General features: G+C 41.2%; 1 protein-coding gene across 3 annotated transcripts in view; it reads right to left on the reverse strand.

Annotated features, from left to right (window-relative positions):
* The window catches only part of PRMT8 (protein arginine methyltransferase 8), a 58,123-nt gene extending 34,176 nt beyond the window's left edge, over positions 1-23,947 (reverse strand). The window contains exons 1-2 of one of the 3 annotated variants that reach the window (XM_036381153.2): positions 23,682-23,947; positions 22,605-22,748 (exon numbers count right to left, since the gene is read on the reverse strand). In XM_036381153.2, coding sequence (XP_036237046.1) covers positions 22,605-22,679 — 75 coding nt within the window. In that variant the 5' untranslated portion in view covers positions 22,680-22,748; positions 23,682-23,947. The other 2 variants (XM_036381159.2, XM_036381146.2) reach the window with 2 other exon arrangements.
* Positions 23,948-24,516: the final 569 nt, after the last annotated feature.

Here is a 24,516-nt window from a genome sequence, read left to right on the forward strand (position 1 = left end):
TTTGACACAAGATAGATACCTGTAAGTAAATCTGGCAGGCTAAGAAATACAGGCTAGACCACCAGGGCTAGGTGTTTCTGAGAGACATTCCAGACTTCTCAGCTTTTTCCTGACTCAGTGCCATATATCAGGGCTCCTAGGAAAAGCATGCTTTCTAACAGAGCTCTTCCAAATATAGTGTCTTGCTAAGATGTAGGAACTTTTTGATTGGTTTATGCTACAGCAGCCTTTCTCCTGTTCCAGAATCCCGTCTGAAAAGTTTACTCTGGTGTGTGGACCACAGAGCAGCACACCAGTAGCCAGTGTCTCTTGCTGGTTGAAGCTTCTGGACTTACACAGATTTTCAGCCATGTCTGACATGGTAACACTGCAAGTCCCTGCTTTCTGTGCAGCATCCTGACCATTTTCAAGGATTCATGAAAGGCAAATAAAAACAAAAGATTAAAAAAATCCTTCCTACCTTCTTGTAATTTAAGTCTCTCCTTTTGTGACTAAAGAAGATGAGAATTTAATTTAATTTAATTTAATTTAATTCTTTATTCAGTTGGTAGAAGCTAACTTGGTAGTGAAAAACAGAAAAGTTCCCTAATGTGTGTGGTCCCAAGCCTATCAATATTGACTGTGAAATTCCAATATCATCACAGGAATTTTAAATTTAGAACTGAGGTCAACTGTGAAAGTTATAATTGTTATTGACAACCATATATTACATCATTGGTATCACTTCTATCAAGATTTGAAGAGCACCTAACACCTAAAATAGTCAGTAAAGGCCAGGGAGCACTTAAATTGACTAATCACCATGGAACACTTTTCCTCTTTCATTCAATTATCCAGAGAAAAACAAGCAGTAGGTATAAACCATGTTGTATGTTCTCCTGCAACAGATTTTCCCTCTGAGATGTCTGGGTTTTGGGAGTTTCGACAGATCTCTTGCCTTTAAAGTGCTACATCCAAAACTGTCTAGAACAAAAGAAATCAAGATGCACAGATATAAGAAGAGGAAACAGCCTGTTGTTCTGACAGAGCTATTAGAGGCTTATTTTTTGTGGTTGTTCAGAGGGAAGGCTTGAGCTAAGACTACTGCCTGTCTATTGTTGAAACTGGAAAGAGGAAAAGCTGATAACAGTATTTTCCATTTGAAGTAGGCTACAGCCTCTGGGAAATAAAGAGCTTTTCCAAGTTTAATGTCATTTTATTTCTGATTTGCCTTTCAGGGAGTTACACAAGGGAAAGAAATATCTCTGCATTAATAAAATGCATCAGGTCTTCCAGATGATTTTAAAATATTGGTCCCAAATGGGAAGAATCTAAAAATAAACCATATCACTTTCATTCCTGGGCATTCATTGCAGAGTCACCTCTATGTTTGGTAGTGATAATTGTTAATGTTATATGCTTACTAATTACACTGATACTGATATTTAATGTCCCACCTGGCCTGACAGGGCAAGCACTTCTATGCCATCAACAAGTAGTACACAGCTATGGGGTGCTGTTTAGGGACTGAACTCCCCCTAACCATTTCCAAGACCCTTTCAGGTTTGGCATGGCAGAGAGAGAAGACTGCAAAAGTGTCATATTGCTCAAACAGCACTGGCTTAAACCTGCAGTTGTGAAGTCTTTCCCTTCCCCTTGTATTCTGCAATACAAGTAGTCAAACTGCAGCAGCCTTGCCTCATTTTTTTAGACAGGATGGAAACACACTCAGCTTTATGTGTGGCTGAGAGGACTCACCAAGACCTGTGAATCCAGTACCATTTCTAGGGTGGCTGAGTACTGTGAGGGAGTAGCTGAAACAAGGGTAAGTGGCTCTTCTTGTGTGCACATGAACAAAGTTCAGGGTTGCTGGTGAGTCATGTTCCCTGCTGCTTGGGTAGATTTGGCTATGCAATCATACAGAATGAAGAAATCATTCCATGCTATGTTTCCCTGGGAGTTGCTCAAAGCCTATATCATTATTTAGCAAGTCACGACTCAGCTCCTTTTTCCTCCTGTAATGTGGGGCTCAGTTTTCCAGGGCTGCACCAACTTGGACTAGCTGGAAGGAGGATCTAGGTTTCTCATTTCTCTGTCCTTCCTTCTGCATGCAACAGAGAGGACTCATCAGTGTTGCCTGAATACTTTCATTGTGTAAATTGATTAAAAGGCTGCCCTCGCATTTCTCTGTGGAGTCCAACATTCAGTATGCAAGGCTCTATAGAGGAAGTTTCCATAATGTGTGCTGGGTCACCCAGGCAAGCTGATGTAATTCCACATGAATTCTGAATTACAGACAATTTATCATCATGGCTGTGAAACCATGAATGGTGCATAAGGATCTACAGTCAGAGCATTAGGGGCCTGTTAACAGATGGTAATTAGTTCTATTTTAAGGATGGCTGGGCAAGTCAGCTCTTTTTGTGACAAGAAAAAAAAATAAGGACAAGGTCATCTTCTAAGACATGAAACCCTAGCAGTTGTTTTCACTTTGTGATCAGCTATAACCCAGGGAAGACATGCTCCTGTTATCTGGAAGCAGTACACAGAAATGTAAATGTGACTGAAGGTTTTTATTGATTTTCAAGTGAAGAGAGATATTCATGTGCCAGATTACTTTAAAACGCCTTGCATCACAAGGCACAGCTTGTTGTAGAAATAGCAACAGAAGTTATAGAAGCCTGCACTGAAAATATCAAAGTTGAATGCAGTGAAGAGGAAGAGTTTGTTGCAGATCATTGCATAAAGAGTTATGGAGATACAAAGCCAGAGAAGTGTGAACTTTCCATTGTGATTTTCTTATTGGTTTTTACTATCATTGCTGCTGCATAAATGCCTGCCTTGCTGAACAGGCAAGGCAATGGAAATGAATGGAAAGGAAACGAAAAGGACCTGGTACTTTCAAGCTACTTTAAATCACCCTGGCAAGTGCATGAAAATCTGTTGAGGAGAGGTCAGGGGGAGCATTATCAATGCTCACAGTACCTTTCTTGTAGGAAAAGTAGCTTATCACTGACCGGCCTCCTCCCCTCCCCAGCACAATTTTGACTGACTCTCTAGTGACAAAGAACAAGAACCAGAAAGTGCTAATCAACTATAAAACCAGTTATTTTTAGGCCTTTTCTCAGTATCAGGCAGTAAGCTGAACTTCACATGAAAAAGTAGAGCTCCACTATTTTTAGCGGCTAATTATTAACAAAAATAACCAGAGTATTCTATCTGTACAAATTATTTTCTTAAATTAGCAGAAAATTTAATGGAAGCCCTCCTCTGCCTAGAAAATTTCTAAGGCACTGATCTCTGAAAGTCACTTTGCAGCTGATATACCAGTCTTTTCTTCCCCTCTCACTGAGTTTCAGCTGTTTCACAACAGCTCTATAGGAAGTTCTTCAGGAAGACATGATATTCAGTAGGCTTTGCTGAGCCTTAGTATGGAGGAGGAAAATATCCAATTGACCACCTACTCCGTGTCCCAGCCAAGCTTCTGATCTACACTCAGCATAGTTTCAGATGTACTTCAGCTCTGGAGAAGGTCTCTGCCTAAGAAGTGTCCAGGGTTATTATTTCTTATCCTCTGCAGTGGGTAAGTGCAGAGACAGAAAGAAGAACAAGACTGAGAAATGGCAGCTCCTGAGCTGAAGTGCCAGAGAAAATCAGCACAGTGAGTTACAGTTCAGTGCTGCTGCAGAGCTACCAGCAAACAAGCACCAACATTGAATAGAAGTCCCACATTTGTCACTTCCATTTGTCAACTGGCAAAAAATAACATTTCCCTGCACAGAGCAATGACACCCTGCCACTTCCTTCGGAGCTGTAGCTCACTGGATCTTAATTTGTTATAGCACAGACTTTCTCTTCGTCATCTGGCAGTTTTTTTGTCCTTTGTGTTGGTCTTAAGTCCATCTCACTGTGTGACCTTGAAGGAATCAGCCACTTCTTACTGTGGGTTACCAGAATTTTGCATCTTTTTGTGACAGATGAAACCCCTAGAGGTGGAATTTGGCTCTCTGAATCAACACTTACGATGGCTCACTGAAGATGAGCAAGGATGAAGTGCCTGTGAAACTCAGGGAATAATGCAGCTGCCCTCAGCTGTTGCAAAGAAGCTGATTTTAGGTGAATCAACTGCTAGTTTAAATGTTTCTCCCTGAGTTCATTAAAATAACATGATCACCTCCCTGAGTTAGCCAGACTTTTAAAGGGGACAGTGCTGACATGACCCAACATAAAGTGTAAAAGTTGAAAAACTAATAGAATAATTTCAGTGAGAGCAATGGGGTTGAGCTGCCTTCAACTCGCGTTATCCTCCCCAGTAACTGGGGACACCCAGTGTCGAGACCATGGGCATATTACAAAAACACATTTGTATTATGATTTAACTACAATTCTTATCTTTTTATAAGTTAAACTTTTGTTTATATTCCATTTTCGGTGTATTTTTTACCCCCCTGCTAAATCAGAAATCCCATGTAATGTCAACTGCTTTTAAAAGAGACATTAATAAGACATTTGATATTTCACATCGCATCTTCCATGCAGGAATTTCTAGAAGAAACTGATCAAAAGCATATTGCACTGTGATGCCTCTTAGCAATTATTATTTTCATTTGTAGTCATTAGAATACAACTCCTGTGATGACATTCAAAGGTTTTTGGTTTTTTTAACTCAGATGTAAAGGGTCCAACTGTAGTTAAATCACTGGGTAGAAAACTGGCAGAAAGCCATTTTAGCTTGTGCTCAGGATCCCCAGCTGCTAAAACTCAGTCAGTAGCTTTTTGGCCTCACAAACATGGTTAAGTCTATGAAAGGAGGAAAATTCTGACTCGGTTCTCTCTTGGGCACTTGAAGTCATAGAAGACAGTTTCCCTGGAGATTTACGATGAAGAGTGCATCTTCTCTTCTCCCTCCAGGAGTGAGAATGTATGAATTTTATACTGACAGGTTTCAGGTCAGTTAAAATATAACAAACAACATACCCTGAGCCACCTCCATTTCTATTCACCAAGGGGCTGTCTCCACCCTGGCTTTTGCTGCTGTAATTTGCCTTGCTTTTCTTGTTGCTGCCATTTTCATAAGGGATTGGCAGCACTTTCCCCTTGTGCCTCAGCACTTCTCTTGATGCTGATTCATAAGGAAGCATATGTTATTTTGAGATGAGAGTGGGCACACGCTTGGCTAAGACAGAATGGAAATCCTTGCCTGACTTATGGTCACAAAGCACAATGCTTTGTCCACAAAACACAACCTGTGACTGTCCTGACAGGGCCTCTTTTGCAACAAGCAAATGCTGCTTGCACGGCATGGGGTCAGCTGGAGCTGGGTCCTTCCTTCCTGCACGTCTCAGGCGTGCAAGGACAGTCTGCATCCACAGGAGCAGCTGGGTAACGAGACGTCCTTGTGCGTGCATGAGTGGTTCATCCCTCCCTTTGCTCAGGCAGTAATAGAGAAGCAATGGAAATGATTGGTATAGAATCACTACAGACTGGAGAAGTGGCTCCACTCAGGAAAGCTGTAGAGCAAAAAGGAAATTACTAGCAACAACAAGAGCAGAAAATGTAACTGACAGTAGCAAGATCTGGATAACTGGGCTTCTGTTCAAATCAGTCTTCTGTTGATGCTGTGTAAATAGCTGGATGAGTGTGAAGACTGATGTTTTCTGATTAAAGTGCTTCTGACCCATGAATTCCACTGATTCATGCGACTTTTCTTAACCTGAAAAGCTCAGAGAGTGGATCTCAGAAAGGTTTTTACTATTCACAGTTGTGAAGAAACCTTGAAAAGACTGAGTAAAAGTTTCTGGGAACAGAAAGGCCTATAAAAGTAACACATTGACGCAGATTCAGTGTCTTTTTTTAGCCAGTCTTATCACTTTCCACATATAAGGTTGGCATTATTGTTCTTTAGCCACAGCATGGGCACAGCATGATGTACAGCAATGCAAAATGCACCAACCCCATTTGTGTTCTGATGGCAGAACAGACCTTCAGATTTTCTTGCCTTTTGATGTGCTGTTGTACTGCCCTAAAAACCTCTGAAATTTAAAAAAAAAATTTAAAAAGCTGCAAATTGCTTAAGATAACTTGGAGTTAAAGGATAAGACTGAAAGTTTCACTTGCTGCTTATCTGAACATTAACTTAATCTCAGACACTGGAAGAGAAAGAACAGAGAAATAACAGAAGTAAAAATAGTATTTTAAGTCAAGGTGACTCAAGGTTTTATTGAGGTTTTATTGACATAGAGTGCTTTTTTTTTTTTTTTTTTACTTTTTGGAACATATCAAGCTTCATGGGATCCTGTTTCTTTAAATATTTCTTCTGTTCATGGAATGATTGACAGTTGAGTGGGATAGAGGAGGAGAAGAAGCATCAGCTCTCACTTCTGAACTGGCTGCACATTCAGAATTAATGGGGAGGGAGAGCTTTCTGACAAGTAGAAAATTTTGAAAATGTAAAAAACACAGACAAAAATAAGATTTTTCATAGACATATAAATGAGTATGCTCTCAGTACTGTCATACAAATCAAAAGCCACTGTGTTTGGTCTGTTAATATAACTGGAGTTTGGCCACCAAATTGCTCTAGGCTCTGTCTAGGATCAATAGAAAGAACAAGGTTTTTTTAAAGTATGGTTTGAGATGGGCAGAGTAGCCATTCAGAGGTATTTGTCTCTGCTGCCTAGACAGGACAAGCAGGCCAGCAGCTCAGATGCCTTGTTAAAGCATCTGAATTTATGTGAGCAGATTCCAGATCCTAGCTGATCCATTCAAAGTAAAATAATAACAACAGAAAATAATAAAGATGTCTTGATTCAATGATAGAGAACATTAGGACTCTATCCAATGAGTTGTGCATATTTCTTAAAATATCCTGGGAAACAAATTACTGTCTGTCATCAAGAAGATCTCCTAAAGAAGGCTTGTAAAAATATTTGGGGTGGTTTTTTTTTTTTTTTTGTTTGTTTTGTTTTGTTTTGGTTTTTTTTGTTTTTGTTTTTGTTTTTGTTTTTTGTTTTTTGTTTTTTGGGGTTTTTTTGAGCCACCAAATTCCTGGAGATAAAATCATTCTGCACCCCATAAAACCAGCAGTTTTTATTTTTCTCCTTTTACTGACAACACAGTGATTTTCAGCAGAACTCTGAAGCATGTTGTAAGTCAGAGAATGCAAGGTTCTGCCACCAGCAGCAAGACACATAGATTGTATCCCTCAAACAATAGTGTTTCTTTGGAAGACCATACCACAGAGAAAGATCTAAATGGTTAAAAGATGAAGGAAGAACAATGGGAACTGGCAACAGTATCTCCCCTAACTCCTTGGGAAATCCATAAATAAATAATACTATCTTTATTCAACCTAGGTTTTCACACTAAAACCAGATGATTAAGAAGAATTTTGATTTTAAATTGATGTCAAAGATAGCAAAGTCATATCCAGCAGTCAAAAAACTAAAACCAATGCAAAGTGAAAAAAGCTAAATATAGAATTGTTGCCTAGCACATTAAGTTAATTGACTTGACTTCCTTTGTTCTGTACAGTCTGTACCATCCAATGACTTCAATAAATCATTGGTTGGTCCTTTTCATTTTATTGAGACCTCAGTTCATCAGATGTAAAAAAAGCTATAGTGAATAGCGATGTGAACATACTCAGCATTTCACAGGACTGAATGTTTGAGAAAAAACAGAGGGTGTGCTCCTTTGTTATAGATTCCTAAATTTACCAGATTTTAAAATATCAGCAAAGAAGACAAATGTGATGTGTGAAATAGACATATAAACCACTTAGATTTCCAATTTTATTTGTATGTTGTGTTTGGTTTCACAGAACCACAGAGCAGCTGAGGTTGGAAGGGCCCTTTGGAGGTTGTCTGGTCCAGCCCCTGTGTTCAAGCAGTACCACCTCAGACCAGCTGCCTACGTGTATCCAGATGGCTTTTGATTATCTCCAAGGAAAGAGACTCCACAATCAACCTGGGCAATCTGTGCCAGTGCTCAGTCATCCTTGCAGTAAAACAATATTTCCTGATTTGAAGACGGAACCTCTGGTGTTTCAGTTGGTGCCCATTGCTTCTGATCCTGTCACGGGGCACAGCTGGCACTGGGAGACCCTGTGGGGCAGGCAAGGGAGCCCAGGATCCAGGTGGGCATCTCTATGAGCTATGAGATGTGTAGGTGTTACAGAATTTAAGAAAACAAGACCAACTACATTTAATTGCTGAATCAAAGGTATGAATGGTCGGAAGCGATCTAAACTCAAAGGGACAAAAATATTTAAATGCTCCCTTTCTACACTGGGGGTTTGTATTACTAACAGCTCACCAAGTTAGTTGAATTTAATCTTACTTCAGCTCAGGTGGTGCTATATCTAAAATATGAGGTTGGTTTGGAACTTGAAATGGAAGGGTTCACCTTCCTGTGATTTTCCACATCTAAACTGAATTTTGTCACAACACCCATACAGAGGAACATAGTGAATACAAAGGATGTAAAGAAATAAAAAGCTAGGACTTTTCCATAAAACTGCTTTTTTAAACACAGAGTTTCTCTATCAACATATAAATGTATATGTATACATATATATACCAAGACTGGATGTGGTATAAAACTTTAACCAGGATTTTATCTCTTTACAGTGTTTGCGCCCACACAGGCAGAGTTGTGTCTTCTCTGACACAGTTTTAGTAAGACTAACACAGGTGCACAAAGAAATGGAAGTCATGACACAATATCCAGTTTGAATTTTATGTAAGTGTAAAACATTGTGAGTATATGTATGCACACACATATACCTGCTAAGGAATTTTGTAAGCAAGCATCTTAATGTGTCGTTAAGGAACTGCATGGCTGAAATGACAAATGATCACAATGTCAAGGCAGTTATTGGATTATGAAGTAGCATAGTCCTGCTCACTCAGAATTAGGGTTATGTATCACATTTGCATTTTAGTTATAAGACGGGGAGTGGAGTAACTTTCTTGGTTTGGAATAGTGTCAGAGAAGAAACTGTCGTGTGACTGAATATCTTATGGCAGTTCATTATTTATCAGATTTTGGAACTACACTGGGTATCAAGGGTTTTATTAATGGTGATGTTATTTTATAACCATGTTAAAGCAGCTAATTACATTTAAATCTGAGGTTTAACATGCCCATGTAAAGGAAAGCTACTTGTAAGTCTTCCTCCTGGTTTCAGCTGGGACAGAGTACATTTCCTTAGTAGCTGGCACAGTGCTGTGTTTTGGATTGGATTTAGTGTGAGAACCATACTGATGTTTTGGTTGTTGCTTGCTCTAAGGCAAGGACTTTTCAGTGTCTCATGCCCTGTCAGTGAGCAGGTGCAAAAAAATCTGGGAGGAAGCACAGCCAGGACAGGTGACCCCAGCTGGCTGAAGGGATATTCCACTGAACATCAGCTCAGTGCATAAACTGGGGTGAGATGGCTGGGAGCCACTGATTGCTGCTCAGGGATGGGCTGGGCAGCAGTCTGTGGTGAGAAACTATATTGTGCATCACTTGTTCATCTCTCCCTCTCCATTTTATTAAAGTTATTATTATTCCTCTTAGTAGTAGTAGTAGTAGTAGCAGTATTAATATCACTGTTGTTATTATTGTATTTTACATTCTTTCAATTATTAAATTCTTCTTAGCTCATGAGTTTTGCTTCCTTTTTTCTTCTCCTGATTCTCCTCCCCATCTCCCTGGGGAAGAAAAGGAGTGAAGGAGCAGCTGTGTGGTATTTAGTTGCCAAGTGGGGTTAAACCATGACAGTCTGCTTAGTAATGGACAAAGAAATACTAATCTTTCTGCAGGCTACAAAGGCAGTGCTGTGTATTTGTGAGACCAGTCCCCATTTATAGCAAGGACAACATATATGTTCCTAACCACCCTGTAAATTTAGCCTAATGAACTACACTTGCTGATATTTGGCCATTAAATGTTATTTGGTGTTAGTTTACCCAGTGTGAAAAATTTCATTGGAAGAGACTGAGAATAAAAACCTGTCAATTCCAGGCTTGATAACACATTTTTTCCCAGGAGAGCTGCAAATGCCTTAATTGACTTCGATGTGTTTTCAGCAGTCATTTAAGAAAATGGATATGTATCTAACATGCAGAACAAAGGTAATACCTCTAGTTTCAGCAGAATTACTATTGCTCCATATTATACAAGGTAGATGAGGAGTGTTTTTAAATACCCTGCTGGTATGGACTAGATTCTACAATGTGTAATCATGCTGAGTGCTACTGATACACATAGGCAAACCAGTCTGTTCAGCATTTCTTGCATTATTAATCAAACATTCATTGAAATGTTCAGAGATCTTCAGTGATTTATGTTAACTACAGTGGGTTCTGAACCACACCTGTTAAAAAGGTATCTAGTATCTACACTGTGTATTTCAAAAGCAGCAATTGATAATGGTGTTGATATAAATCAGGCTTTTGTAGCTTTATGTTAATGATCAAATAAGCTTTTGGTATCTTACACCCATCTTTTAAATATGGTTAAGAAAGCAATACAAAAAAGCATGCTCTTAACATTTTTATACAATTGTGAAATAGAATGATGAAAACTTTATTCTTGACCAAAACCACTGGTGATTCATCCTTTTAAATATAATTTTATATATAGACATGAGCTGGTTTTGAATCTATATAAATCAAAAATAATTCTGCTGAAATTGATGGATTTACATGAGGGTAAACCTGTCTTGGGCTGAGAATACTTTTGTTTTCTAGTAGGCATAGTTAGAATACTCAGTTTTACCAGGTGGACATAAGTCTTGCAAACATAAATACTTTTTCCTTGCCTTTTACACAGTAACAAAGAGATATTTTATGAGCACTGAGAAGCTTATTGTTTTTCTGTTGAGAAAGGAACAGACATAAAAAGATAGAAAGATGGCATAGAGATTTTTTTCATCAATAAAATAGTGGTATTGAGGATATGAGGATAGTTTCACATTTTCATGAAAATCTCACAGTAATAAGTGTGAGCACCTTCTTTACTTAAAATCTTTATACATCTTTGCCTTCCATTAATTTTATCTGATGAAAAATGTCTCTTAGAAAAGCAGGACAGGAACTGAATGTCAAATACAGAGGAAAAATAAATATAAACCCATTGGCCTAGTTTTACAATTTTGTTAGGCAAAATATACTTCATTAAGCAGTATACACACTGTCATGGTGCTAGTATTATTATTCATTAAAGTATGTTTGAAAAATCTAAGAAGTGTGAGATGGAGTTTGGCACTGGAGGCTTGAATTAATCTCCTGATGCTGAATAAGAAATTCAGATAGGTAGCAGGACACATGCTTTGAACAGCCCTGGAAAGTGCAATCAGCTTTTGGATTTAATAGAATATAAAGATTCAGCAATTTAGATATTAATAGCAGGGTAATGTAGTTGAACAGCGAGCTAGGAAATGATCTTTACAGTAATATGTTAAGTTCAGCAATGACAATGTGCCTGTGAGGTGAGATGAGGTGAGCTGGAGCTGAGCTGCTGCTTAGAATCCTGGCATGGAGACGAGTGAGGAATATTGCACTTTGTCCTGGTTCTACTCGATGGAGTAGAGATTGGGGTGGATCTCAGGTGTGCATGCAAAGGTGTAAGAGTTGGTGACAAGTTTCCACTGGCAGAGTCTCTCTCAGAGTATTGTAAATCCCTTATTGTGCGATTACCAATTGATTTAATCATTTGTGAGACAATGCTGATAAAGGCAAATTTTAATGGAGAATATCAAGGAAGCTTTAAAATACATACTTTGATAACTAATTTAAAAGAGTCTTGTTTTTTTCTGTTATGTTCCTTCTTTTCTCGTGGTTGGTGGGGGTGAATCACAGGCCTAGAACTACATACTGTCTCTTCTTATTTCATAACTGACTAATTTGTCAAAGAGCAGTGAATGTTGGGCTTATTCACTTTGACGGAGAAATTGAGATTTGCATTAGACCTTACAGGCTACGGCAACCCCCCCCTGCTATTTCCTTATTGACAGGCTGTAAAAGGGTAAATTGATTCACTCCTCTGAAGGCCTCCTGCTACCTCTGCCTACAGCTCCTTGATTCTTGACATTTGTTAAACCTGACAATGGAATAATGATCTGCAAGTACACAGGCACCAAAAGGGAGGCAAAGGAAAATGTGGGTCTGAGGCTAAATGGAGCAGGGGCCCTGGGGACAAGGAATGAGGAAAAGGCCAAGGTACTCAGTGCTTTCTTCACCTTGGCCTTTACTGATAAGAACAGTCTTCAAGGAGCCACGGAGTGATTCTGTGACTTTTTGATAATGAATTTAAGTATTTCTACTGTTCCTTTGTTTCTCTGTATTTTGACTGTATTTCCCCATCTCTTCCCTCTCCTTCCTTCCTTCCTTCCTTCCTTCCTTCCTTCCTTCCTTCCTTCCTTCCTTCCTTCCTTCCTTCCTTCCTTCCTTCCTTCCTTCCTTCCTTCCTTCCTTCCTTCCTTCCTTCCTTCCTTCCTTCCTTCCTTCCTTCCTTCCTTCCTTCCTTCCTTCCTTCCTTCCTTCCTTCCTTCCTTCCTTCCTTCCTTCCTTCCTTCCTTCCTTCCTTCCTTCCTTCCTTCCTTCCTTCCTTCCTTCCTTCCTTCCTTCCTTCCTTCCTTCCTTCCTTCCTTCCTTCCTTCCTTCCTTCCTTCCTTCCTTCCTTCCTTCCTTCCTTCCTTCCTTCCTTCCTTCCTTCCTTCCTTCCTTCCTTCCTCCCTCCCTCCCTCCCTCCCTCCCTCCCTCCCTCCCTCCCTCCCTCCCTCCCTCCCTCCCTCCCTCCCTCCCTTCTTCCCTCCCTTCCCTCCCTTCCCTTTTCACCCTCCCTTCTTTTTTCCCTCCATCCACCTGCCCACCCACTTTCCTGACTGCCTTTTATCTCTCTTGCCTTTTCCAACTTCACAAAATAATTTTGCTATATAGTTTGACCTCCAGTACATTTGCAAAGCATTCTGTTACATGGCTAAATATAGTACTACATAAATACAATATTTTCCAGAACAGGGCTTTTACTTTGGGGTAACTTTACATTTTCCTCTTCTAGTCCAAAGAATCTAAGAGATCAGCAAACTTACACAGAGCTGAAAAGGATTCAGCTGAAATTTCAGTCTGCAACATACTTTCTTGCACACTAAAATCCGTTCCCTTTCTTTGTCTTCTCTGCCCAATAACTATTTAATATCTCATTTTTGTTATTTTGCATCTTTGGTCTGCTTCAGGTTCGCAGAGGATTTACTGGATTTTACCAAAGCCAATGAAACTGAAAAGGTAATGATGGCCCTTACCCTTTTTTAAGGCTCAACAACAGGCAAGCATCCCTACCAACTGTGGAACACCCCCTGCTCCTACTAAATTTGGATAATCCTAATTAGGTTTCAAACATTGTGCCTCCTAAGGAGACAACTATATTGTGATGTGGGTAACTCCATCTCATTTTATTTCCTCCTGAAACAGCTGTTCCACACTTAGACAAGATGCAAACTGTGGGTAAGAAGCGGTGCTACTTTTTACATTTGACCTCTCTTTCTAGGGAAAATATGAAACTACTGACCAAATATACAGAAGTAAAACATGCCAGATATACAGTTGGGCTCTGTCAGAGGGGATTTCTGCAAAATATACTTTGCTGACACTACTTGGCCATGTGCATTAAGCAGTTAGTCTTCTACTAAGTTCTTTCATTTAGGAAAATATTCTTCCTTTCCATTCGCATAACAATTTCTGCACAGCCTTTAGTTAAAAAGAGGTAAACAAGACACTATACAATGCAATGGTCATGGGCCTGAGAAGACGACCTGTAAGAAGAGATTACCATGTGCTGAACTTGATTTGTGAAAGAGGAGACTAAGGGACAATCTAACAGCAGCCTGCAAGTACTTGGAAGATAGTTACAAAGAATATGGAAGAGAACTCTTCTAAATAGCAGCAGATGAGATAATGAGGTGAAAAGGTTGCAAGCTGCAATTATTGAGGTTCAGATAGGACAATAAGAAAAACTTGTCCTCTGTGGAGTCTGCTGAGGGTGCAGCCCTGGAAGAGGTTACCCAGAGAGGCAGTGGAATCTCTGTGCTTGGAGATTTTTAAGACTTGGCCAGAGACAGCAATGGCGAACATGATCTAATGCTGGTGACTGTTCTACCCTGGCCATGAGGTTGCATGAGATGGTCTGCAGAAGTTTGTTCAAATCAACATGTCTGGTTTGCCACACCACTGGGATTCCTATTTATATAGGACTCGGAGGTGTTACTCCTGATATATCCTAATGTAAATCATATCAGAATAAAATAAAAAAGTACAAATCCTGTATTTCAGACAAGTTAATGTCTACTGTGGGGCACAATCATGAGATCTTTGGTCCTTCAATAGCAGTAGTTCAGAATGAGTTAAAGGAAGGATAAATTACTTTGCTGTTTGTGACTAAGGAAAAGAATATCAGTAGCTGGTCTTTCTCCCAAGCTGGAGTCAAATTTCACAATAGATTGATGAACAGCACATGTACACAACCAAAAACTGAAACAGATGGCAACATCTCCTCTCTTCCTATCTAAGTGAGAAATTAAGGTCCAAAGCAGAAATAAGTTTGAACTGGTGGACTGTTCTTGGAAGGCCCTGTCTAGGTCACATATTATTCTGGTCTCTGAGACCAGGTCTGAGCCTTCCTGGTCCCATTGGAAGCAATGAAACATAAGCTGTCTGGCCAAAAAAGGACAAGCAGGACAGGAGAACTGAGAGGCCACACATGACCCCAAGTGTGCTTTGTGGCCACTGAGGGAACACTTCAGCACTACTTCTTGCAGTATTACAACATAGTACTGCTTCCCAGCCAGTAGATGTTGACTTTCACCATATTGACACGAGTGCTACTTTTTCTTCTAAAAAGGGGGACTGGGGGGAATTGTGGCAGAATGTCTCAAATATGCTCGGTACCTTGGGACAGGACAAGGAGAGCACTAGGAACTGAAGTGTGTGCTCTAGACCAAACAGAATGCTGAATGGGAAGCTTGCCAGATGCACTATGGTGAAGAGTTTGGCACCAGGAAAAGCTGAGGAGGACAGTGGTATGAAACAATGTCTTAGAAAATATCCACCTCCATGCCTTTCTTCCAAGGTGCGTTCCAGCTCCTCAAAAAAAAAAAACAAAAAGGGAAAGCTTAAGAGCTTAAGGAACTCTTTTTTTTTTGTGAGCAATGGTTAGAAAAATCGGTAATGCCTCTTTTTAAACAAGAATTCACTCTGTGAGGAAAGGACCCAGGTACAGTCCTCAATACTCACAAACTTCCAAAAGCAGGACAGGACATTTTAACTAAGGGAGAATGGTATTCTCTTCACCTTTATTGTTTCTCGGTCAAAAATTTCAGCTAAACAATTTTCTATCTCCTTAATATCCTTTCAAATATTTTATTACTAAAATATTCTGTTCATTTTGGAAAGAAAAACATTGAGATTTTATTTATGATCACCTAGCATTTCACACTCAAAATACAAAGGAAAATTATCTTTAATTTCTGCACTTAACAGAATTTTCAGAAAAGTGAACTTGGCAGTGAGTGCTTTTGAAAATGATTCTGCCTTATTTCCAATTCTGGTCTTTAAATCTCTGAATGGTTGATGCAATAAAATGAAGATAAATAGATTTTCTGTTCCAGATTTTTAAAGTGAGTTTCCATTTTTGCAATTATGTAGATCATGGAAAAGACAGCATTTTACATGCCTTTTAAAATTTTGGGGTTCTTTATTTTTCAGAACTGGGACTTAGCAAATCTAGCACATAAGTAATATGTAAAGTTATCATCCTTGACCTTACTGTACCTCTTAAATAATAGAATCAATCACAGAATTGTAGAGTCATAGCATCATAGAATAAGCTGAGTTGGAAGGAACCCATCAGGTCATCAAGTCTAGCTCCTGGCCCAGCACAGGACATCCCCAAAAATCACACTGTGTGCCTGAGAGTGTTGTCCAAACATGTCTTGAACTCTGTCAGGCTTGCTGGTGTGACCACTTCCCTGGAGAGCCTGTTCCAGTACCCAACCACCCTTTGGGTAGAAAATCTTTCCTAATACCCAGCCTAAGCCTTTCCTGACTCAGCTTCATGCTGTTCCTTTAAGTGCTGTCACTGATCACAAGAGTGAAGAGATCAGTACCTGCCCCTCCACAAGTTTAATCTCAGCTTAAAAGTGAAATAGTAAGAATTAAATAGTGCCCATCCTCTCACTGTCGCTATGAAGTGACTCAGCTCCCATGCAAGACCCTTAAAGAAATAACATGCCAAAAGACTTCATGAAGCCAGCCAGGACCTGTTCAAGGACACAGGAAGGATCCAGGTAGGCTGTGATTAATCAATAATTGCTCCATTCTGGCATGGGGAAGACACCCTTGTGGTCATCAACTCAGCCACTTATTGGGTAATCTCCTCTTTGCTTCCTTGAGCTGAGTGGTTTTTGTTTCTGTTAATTAAAGGTTACTCCCAAAGAAAAAAGAAAAATACGGAAAAGACCCATTTTATCCAAGACTTCTAGATCAAAATAAAGACAGAATCAAAGCTAGTGATCAGGGCAGCAGGTACACAGAATTCTCTGTGGAATCAGAGGTAGGAGCAACAAATTTCATTAATTCACCTGCTTCAGCTGTTCATTATCTCACCTGTCCAGGGACTGAACTTTGTCGCAAACTCAGAAAGGCTGAGACAAAATCTTATGAAAAGAATAGGTTCAATGTTTTTTTGCGTTTAAGTATTTCTATGCTCTGCCTTTACCAGTAAAGGCACAAGCCTTCATCTTTCACAATCAGGATGGAGCTCTGGAAGGCATGTGAATCACTCTTGCTAAGCTCACTTTTTGTATGGATGCAGAACAATTACAAAATCTATCATCTACAGAATATCTTGTGCTCTTCTGTGAAGAATTTTGTGCTTTTCACAAACTGAGATTGAAAAAAAGTGTCACTAAAGCCTGCATGGAAGTCCTCTTTTAGCATTGGCACAAGGACACAATGGAATTTGGCCCATGATGTCACCAATATGAACCAGACCCTTTCTAAAAATCCCAGTCTTCTTGATACTAAAACAACCCTATGCTGGCAGAGGATGAACAATGATAAGATATCTTTATCTTGAAACACTGCTTTGAGTGATTGCTGTTACTCTTTACTTAAGCATAAGTGTTTCTTCATCCTATCTCTATTATTAATGCCAACTAAAATCTATTTCTTCAATGGGGCCAAAATATCATGGTCAATACCTTGAACTTTTAGTATTAAATTTGAGAAAGAGTGCAATGCACTTAGCTCTATCTTCAGCTGAGCTAAATTAATGTTCTGCACAGCTGAAGTTGTAGAAGGTGTCTCAGAGCCATATTTCTGCTCCCCTATTCTTGAATGGGCTAGAAACCAAAAAAGCCCCTATGACTAGGCTAGAACTACCTTGTACTAGTACCTTGTACTAGTTCTAATAGCATGGGCAACTCAGTTCTTGTAGGAGCATTGTAAAGGATCAAAATGTGTTGGAGGTGGAATATGCCCTGCTTTAACTCAGAGCTGCCTCTATAGCCCTTGGGAATTTGGCTACACCCTCAGTGAAGCCCTGACATCCTGGGTCAGCTTTCTGACTGCCTTGTCAGCAGCAGCACAACACCTCTGGATCATGAGCTGGTGGTCTGGCCTCTGTAGCTCACCTACACCCCTTGCACACACCCACAACCTTTCCTGTTCAAAGTTAAGTGACACAGGCATGTGGGCACCCAGTAAGGTTGAAATTTGTGTTACAAACTGCCTCCTGAGCTGGCTCTGGGACACCAGGCCAGACCTCTTGTGACTTCTGTTAGTACAAGATGTAGACCATACAGCAGTGCTATTTCTCTTGTGGGTAAACCTCACCCACTCATTAGTGTTCATTCATATATGCTGTCCTAAGCAATTTAATAACACCAAATAAGAAATTTCTACAAGACCTCTCACTAATGAACCACAGACTCCACTAGAATGAATGGAAAACCTTAGAGAGAATTAATTCTATCTGCAAGATCACCCAACACAATAATGAGAAGCAAAACTTCAGTTTAGAGAATAAATTCAGTCCAATTTTCTCTGTTACACACATTCTGCTCTGCTTCTGTTAATTTCTACTTTGGTAGCTTATTAAGGAGAAATCCCTCTTCCTACTCATAAATCACAAATAGAAGCTCATGGTTTCAATAGATTCTATAATATCTTTTTTCCTCCCTCAGTAGTGGTATGACTGGATTTCATGCAGATAGAACACTTTAACCTCCCCACTTCTGACAACAGAACAGTCAGTTACCTTTGCTGACCCAGATCACATAATCCTGAATCCACGTTATTCATCTGTTTAGGGAAGAACATCTATTAGGCATGTTACCCCAAATCTAACCAAAGCCCAAGGTTTGCATAATAGGTCATTCTGGGAAGACTCCATTATGCTACCATAAATAAATTAACTGATCTCTCTATTCTTAGCAATGAGACAAGAATCTTTTCTCTCTATAGACTGTGAAGTCTTCAGCACAAGAATAGTTTTTTATGAAGTTACTGAGCAATTAGATTGTACAAAACCAGATCAGTTTCAAGTTCTAGGATTGTTTCAGTCAGACACTAGCCTGTCACAGGTAGATATCTTTTGGATGTGCACATCCTGGCACTTTGTGCTATTGCAGTACTTTGTGGTTATTGCACATTCTCAGTACTTTAAGGGGGCCTATGAGAAAGATGGGGACAAACTTTGTAGCAGGACCTGTTGTGACAGGACAAGGATAATGGTTTTAAACTAAAAGAGGGTGGATTTAGACTAGATTTAAATATAGACAAGACATAAGGAAGAAATTTTTGACAATGAGGATGGTGAAACACTGGCACAGGTTGCCCAGAGAGGTGATTAACACTCCATCCACAAAAACATTCAGTGTCAGGTTGGATGGGGCTCTGAGCAATCTGGTCAAGTTGAAGATACCCACCCCATGGCAAGGTAGGGGAGTAGATGCTCTTAAATTTTCCTTCCAACTCAAATTATTCTATGATTTTATGGTTGTGTTCCCTTCACCTGGCACAGGTTCACAAGTTACAGTCAGGCACACTTCTTGTGAAATCACACTTTCGGATTTTTTTCTCCATCACTGATATCAGGCTTACTATTGATTAGGATTTCAAATAATACATTTAAAATTTAAAAAACCCAAAACCCAAAATCTACAGCAGGTTAGTACCATGTATTTTGCAGAACCTTTGTGCGTATGTTCTACAAAGAACAGTTTCTCTTCTACTTTGCCTTCTGTCAGAGTGTCTTTAATTATTTGCAGAGAATGCAATTCTGCATCTGTTATTTATGCAAACAGTCCTGTTTTATTTAGACAAGCCTCCTTTCATGACTAAAGATACAGAGGTTCATTCTTGTATCTTGAGGAGAGATTCTCAAGCTTTTGTTCCAGTGGAACACCTCTTAATATTCATGCAATGGCCATGGGGTGTAAAGATTTTCTACATCTTTTTTCCTTGTGTGCTGCAGACATGGATCCAAAACCATTCTGGCAAGTTTCCTACTAGTGAGACCCCGTGGCATTTAGTGAGGGTCTAAATAGAAAAATCTTAGGGTTTTTTCCCCCCTTGAGTTTTATTTTTATACAAAACACTGTGTATTCTCAGGGTACTATAAACACATACAACAAACCACTGGTCCTATGTAAACTCTGGCAGATAGACTGATATCAGGCTGTTATCAGTGAAATAAACTGCAAAACCATTTTGATAGTTCTGATATTCTGATCCAAGGCCCAACAGCACCTGTGGCAACACTTGGACTCACTTGACCATGTTTTGTATCCAGATATAAGGCTGGGGGGATACCAGTGATGTAAATGTCTGTACAGCTGGAACCATGGAAGTGCACTCCTCTAAATTTCCTGGTAACACAAGGTGTCTTCCTTGACTGGAAAGTAATGCTAGTGAGCAATTGCTTTTCTATTCTGTATTTTTGCTTGAGGAAACAGTGAGTGCTGTCTTACTGTAGCTTTGTTTTTTCCTTGTCTGTGCCTGTTCTCATAATTTCTTTAACCTCTTTAAGCTGAAGAGGTAGCATGAGCAACAGAGGGTAATCAAAGGAATACAAAATTTTTCATGCAGTGTCCATGTTCCTTGACTTAATGGATTGTTTTAAACTGCCCTACAACTGAAAGAGTATACTCGCCATATTTGACCAAAACTTTGAATAAATGCTCTCAGTGTGGTAGATTAAAAAAAAAAACAAACAAGCCTGAGACATGAAAAATATACTATGAAGCTGTAACACAAGTAAATTGGGTCAAATCAATCTAAGCAAGAACCAGAAGGTCTTTGGAATAATTTGGTAGTAGGGCATTCTGACAAGTTGTTAAATGTTTTAATTCTTCATCTCTCATTACTGCTGGTTTTGTTTAGATCATGCCTATATGACTGTGACATTAAAATTCTTCAGAAATTTAATATCAAATAATGAGTATTACTGGTACCCCATTTGTTTCAAATGAAGCAAATTTATACCAGTTCCTGATTTTCTCTGACACTGTGGTAAGCCCAAAAGTGAGATATTTTGTCCCGTATTCCTTCTGTCACACATATTTGTTAACTTCAGGAGAAAGTTAGAGAAATACAGGTTTGAAGGTCAAACTGGTATCATATGTCTTTGCTAAATATAGATGCTTGACGAGTAAAAGAGCTTCACAGGTCTTGGCATATTTTGCTTAGTGCACTTCTACCTCTGCACATATGTAGACAGACAACTTCTCTCAGTCCATATCAGAAATATGAACATTAATAAAATAAAAAATATCTAGGCAGAGGTTACAAATGTATCCCTTCTGATTTTCTGAAGGTAGAAGTGGAGCAGGATATGCCTAATCTGCAATATTTTCACTCGCATTTCACAAGTCAGTCACTGATGGATACTCTGAGGAGTCGAAGCACAGCATTTTAATATTCTCCTAACCTGTATGCAGCATTGGAATGAATCTGTTTTTATTTTAAAAAATCTTTCTCCATAAAATGACATTGCAGCGTGTGCAGCATTGCACAAGCAGGAAAAATTGATTAAACAATAAAAATGTGCCAAGAGTGAACGAAATAGAAGAGGAATCCTTCAAAAGCTCTTTTCACCTATTTTCCCTGTCTAAAAACAATTTCCATTGACAAAAATGGCTTCAAAAGGAACTGTCTGTGCTTGTACACTTCTTGTTGCAATCCTGTCCTGGGATCCTGGGACCTATAATGCAATATGTGCTGTCAGGACTACGACAGTTTACAGATGTGCAGCCAGACTTCTTGCTATTTATAGATGCCTCTCTGCAAGCAGTACTCTATGGGGTTGTAGAGCAGTAGCAGGCATGTTCTTTGATTTAGTGCTTACATCATATTCATTTAAGAAAATTTGGCTCTTCACCTGGCATGGCAAAGGAGGCACATTTATGAAGGTCAAGCAGAGAGAACACTATTGTGAAGAGAAATGTGGATGGAATTCATGAGCGAGCAGGACACCTACTGGGAGGACTAACTGAAAGAAGAAGGCATTAGGCAGAGATGTGGAAATAATAAAGAATGGAACAGTCATGTGTTCACAGTAGGTTTTGCTCTTTATTCCCTCTGTGGGGTAACTGGGGAGAAGGTTCAGTGCTGCCCCTGCAAGGGCAAACCTGTAAAGTTGTTTGGGCTGCAGTGTCCGTGGGGTCTGTGCATGGCTGTGCTGCATCTTGCTAAAGCATGTGTTAAGTGTTCAGTCAGAGTGCTAGGCAGAGTCTATTAATAGAAACAGCGAGTTTGGCACACGCTCGCACTTTCGCCTGTCTCCTTCTCACATGCTCGCAGAGATGCTGGGACTGCATCCTGCATCCTTCTGCTTTTCCAGACCTGAGACTTCGCACACTGCTGTATGCCCTGAGAAGTCTCAGTGAGGTCAAGACAGCCCCAGACAAGTAAACAGGGGCTGCTCAACCCCAATGTTGAGGAAGCAGAAGGTAACGGGTGGGGGAGCGGCAGGGATGGCGTGGATTTCTTGCAGAAAACCTGAGACCTCGCAGGGTACCCTCCCGGCCTGAAGGCAGTGCAAAGCTATTTTCGGCACTGCCCAGGCCAGCCGGACAGCCCCCACCTCGGGCAGCTCCGCTCTGGTAATATCCAGGATGCTGCAGAGACACGGATGCTCCTAAAGTGGCCCCAAACGATCCCAGCCAAGGCTGCCAGCGGAAAGCACGGGGAGCTGGCCAAGGTGCTGCCGCAAGAGACGGTCTGTGCCTTTCGGCGCGTCCAACACCCGAATTACCGCCGCCCTCCCCCGCTGCCCCCGGAGCCAGCACCCCGCGGAGCCTCCGCTCCGCACGGCCGCCCAACTTCCCGGGAAGCGGCGGCCCCGGGCGCCCCGAGCGCTCGGCGCCGGGCAAACTTCTCTGCCTAGGGGGAACGGAGGGATTCGGGGGGCGGGAATGGGGGGGAGGGGGGGCGAATGCAGGAAACCATAGCAGCACGGCAGGCAGGAGCTGGCCGGAGGGGCCGGGAAAGTTGTTCTGCACTTCCTGCTGCTTCTGCCCAGGGATCAGTGCTCGGGGCTGGGGGAGCGCGGCGCCGGCCCCGGCTCGCATCCTTACTCACCTCGGTGCTGTCGGCAGCGTTCTCCGCCATTTTCCTCCTTAGGAGCAGGCAGCGGGAGGAGTGTTTCATTCCCATAAGAGCTAGCCAAGGGGTTGGGGCTTCGGGGCTGGTGTTTTGGTTTGTGTTTTCAAAGATCTCCAAACACTGGTGTGCGCCAAAGGACAGGGAGATAAAAAAAAAATATGGAAAACAGCAATAAATCAGTCAGCTTTGTCCTTTCTGCGTCGTCCACAGGAATGTTTGTCTCCTCTTAGCATCGGGAGCTCCTCAGGCACTTTCAAGTCCTCCTCTTTCTCCCCTCTCCTCCACCTCCAGCGAGTTCTTGGGGTGGGCAGAGAGAGGCGGCACACACTCTTCAGGTTAAACTAAAAGGCTGTCGGGCTATGAGTCCTCCCCTTCAGAGAAAGCAGTCAGGCTAAACAGGAGAGAAGCACCAGCTAAACTGAACTTGGGCGTGCAGTGACCAGCTGGGCATCTTTGTGTCCTGTGGCTACTCTTCCAGAGGCAGAGGGAGCCAGAGACAAAGCAACAGGACAAGGAAATCATAGCCCTTTATTTTCCTTCTTTGGGCTTCTTTCTTTCTCTCTACGTCCCAGGACACTTCCTTTAAAGACGGTCACAGAATTTGCCACCCTCTTTCTATGAATGTCTTCTGAAATAGAAATCCCTTCTCCTCCTCCTTCTCCCTCCCTCCTGCCCCCCTCTCCCCTTCCCTCTCCTTTTCCCTTCCCTTCCTTCTCTTCTCCCTTTCCCTCTCCCTACCCCTTCTGCTCTTGGGCAGAGCTTGGTGCCCCTCACTGGGAATTGCATTCACGTGTCTTTCGTAGAAAAAAAAAATAATTTCAAGCTCCCCCCACCCGTCGCCTACACCCTCTCACACACAAGCACGCATTCACACGTACGCGCACACACGTTGTCTCCCTCTCACACAGACATGCACAATTTTTTTTCTCTTCCCCATCCCTCCTCTTCTTTTGAATCAGCAACACTTTTCTTTGCAAGGACTCTCGGCAAGGCTCTTAGAGAGCAACCGAAGAAGTCTGCTCCAGCTTCTTTCCTCCGAGTTAAGTAGCAAACCTGCTTTCTTAATATATCTCCTCGTGTGTGTGTTCTCCCAGCTCCTGTTTTACTTGAAGTTTTTCAGGAGGATCCACGCTCCGTCAGAGAGCCGTGAACTGTAGGAATATAGTCCCGATCCGGCTGCAGCTCCTGCTGAAAAGGGGGGAGGAGGAGCTGGGGGGAGGAGAGGGGAAGAGGCGGAGGGAGAGGTCTCGCTGGGGAGGGAAGGGAAGAGGCTAAAGGTGATTTGAACTTGTTTTTAGCCTTTTCCTAATGACATCTTCCTCTGTAGGAGTGCATCGCCACCTTCCCCACACGTTTATTTTGCTTTCACTCCTCCGGGCAGTTTCTAGTTCTGAGTTGTCAGCTGGGAGGATTGGGTTTACCTCACTCGTGTTGCTTGTGGGTAAGGGCGGGAGAGGGGGCGTATTACATAATTAATCCTTCCAACTTCACTTTCCGCAGCTCCATCTCCAGCCCACTGTTCTCACGTTTCTGTTTTGTTTTTATACGGAGGAGGTGAGAAAATAATGCTGGTGTGTGGGTGTGTGTTGCTCGAAGGATTTCAAGGACCAGAACAGGATTGCTGCTCTCTGAACAGTTTGAAATTATTTCCTCTGGGGGTGCCAGTGGAGACCTGAAGAAGAGGTTTGAAAGATTACTTTCGATGCATATTTTAAGGACGTAGCCAGCTCAGATGCTTCATCAGTAGCCGATTTTGATGGATTTGAGGTTTTGAATTTTTGTCCCTTGCAGCCTATTTTAATATCTTTCAATTAGAGTTTATCCTCGGCTGACCTCTGGAATACTGACATACCATGAAGTACTGCCAAAAACCAGGAGGTCCCTGGGC

The sequence above is a fragment of the Molothrus ater genome, chromosome 2 (assembly GCF_012460135.2).
Source record: "Molothrus ater isolate BHLD 08-10-18 breed brown headed cowbird chromosome 2, BPBGC_Mater_1.1, whole genome shotgun sequence".
Classification (NCBI taxonomy): Eukaryota; Metazoa; Chordata; class Aves; order Passeriformes; family Icteridae; genus Molothrus; species Molothrus ater.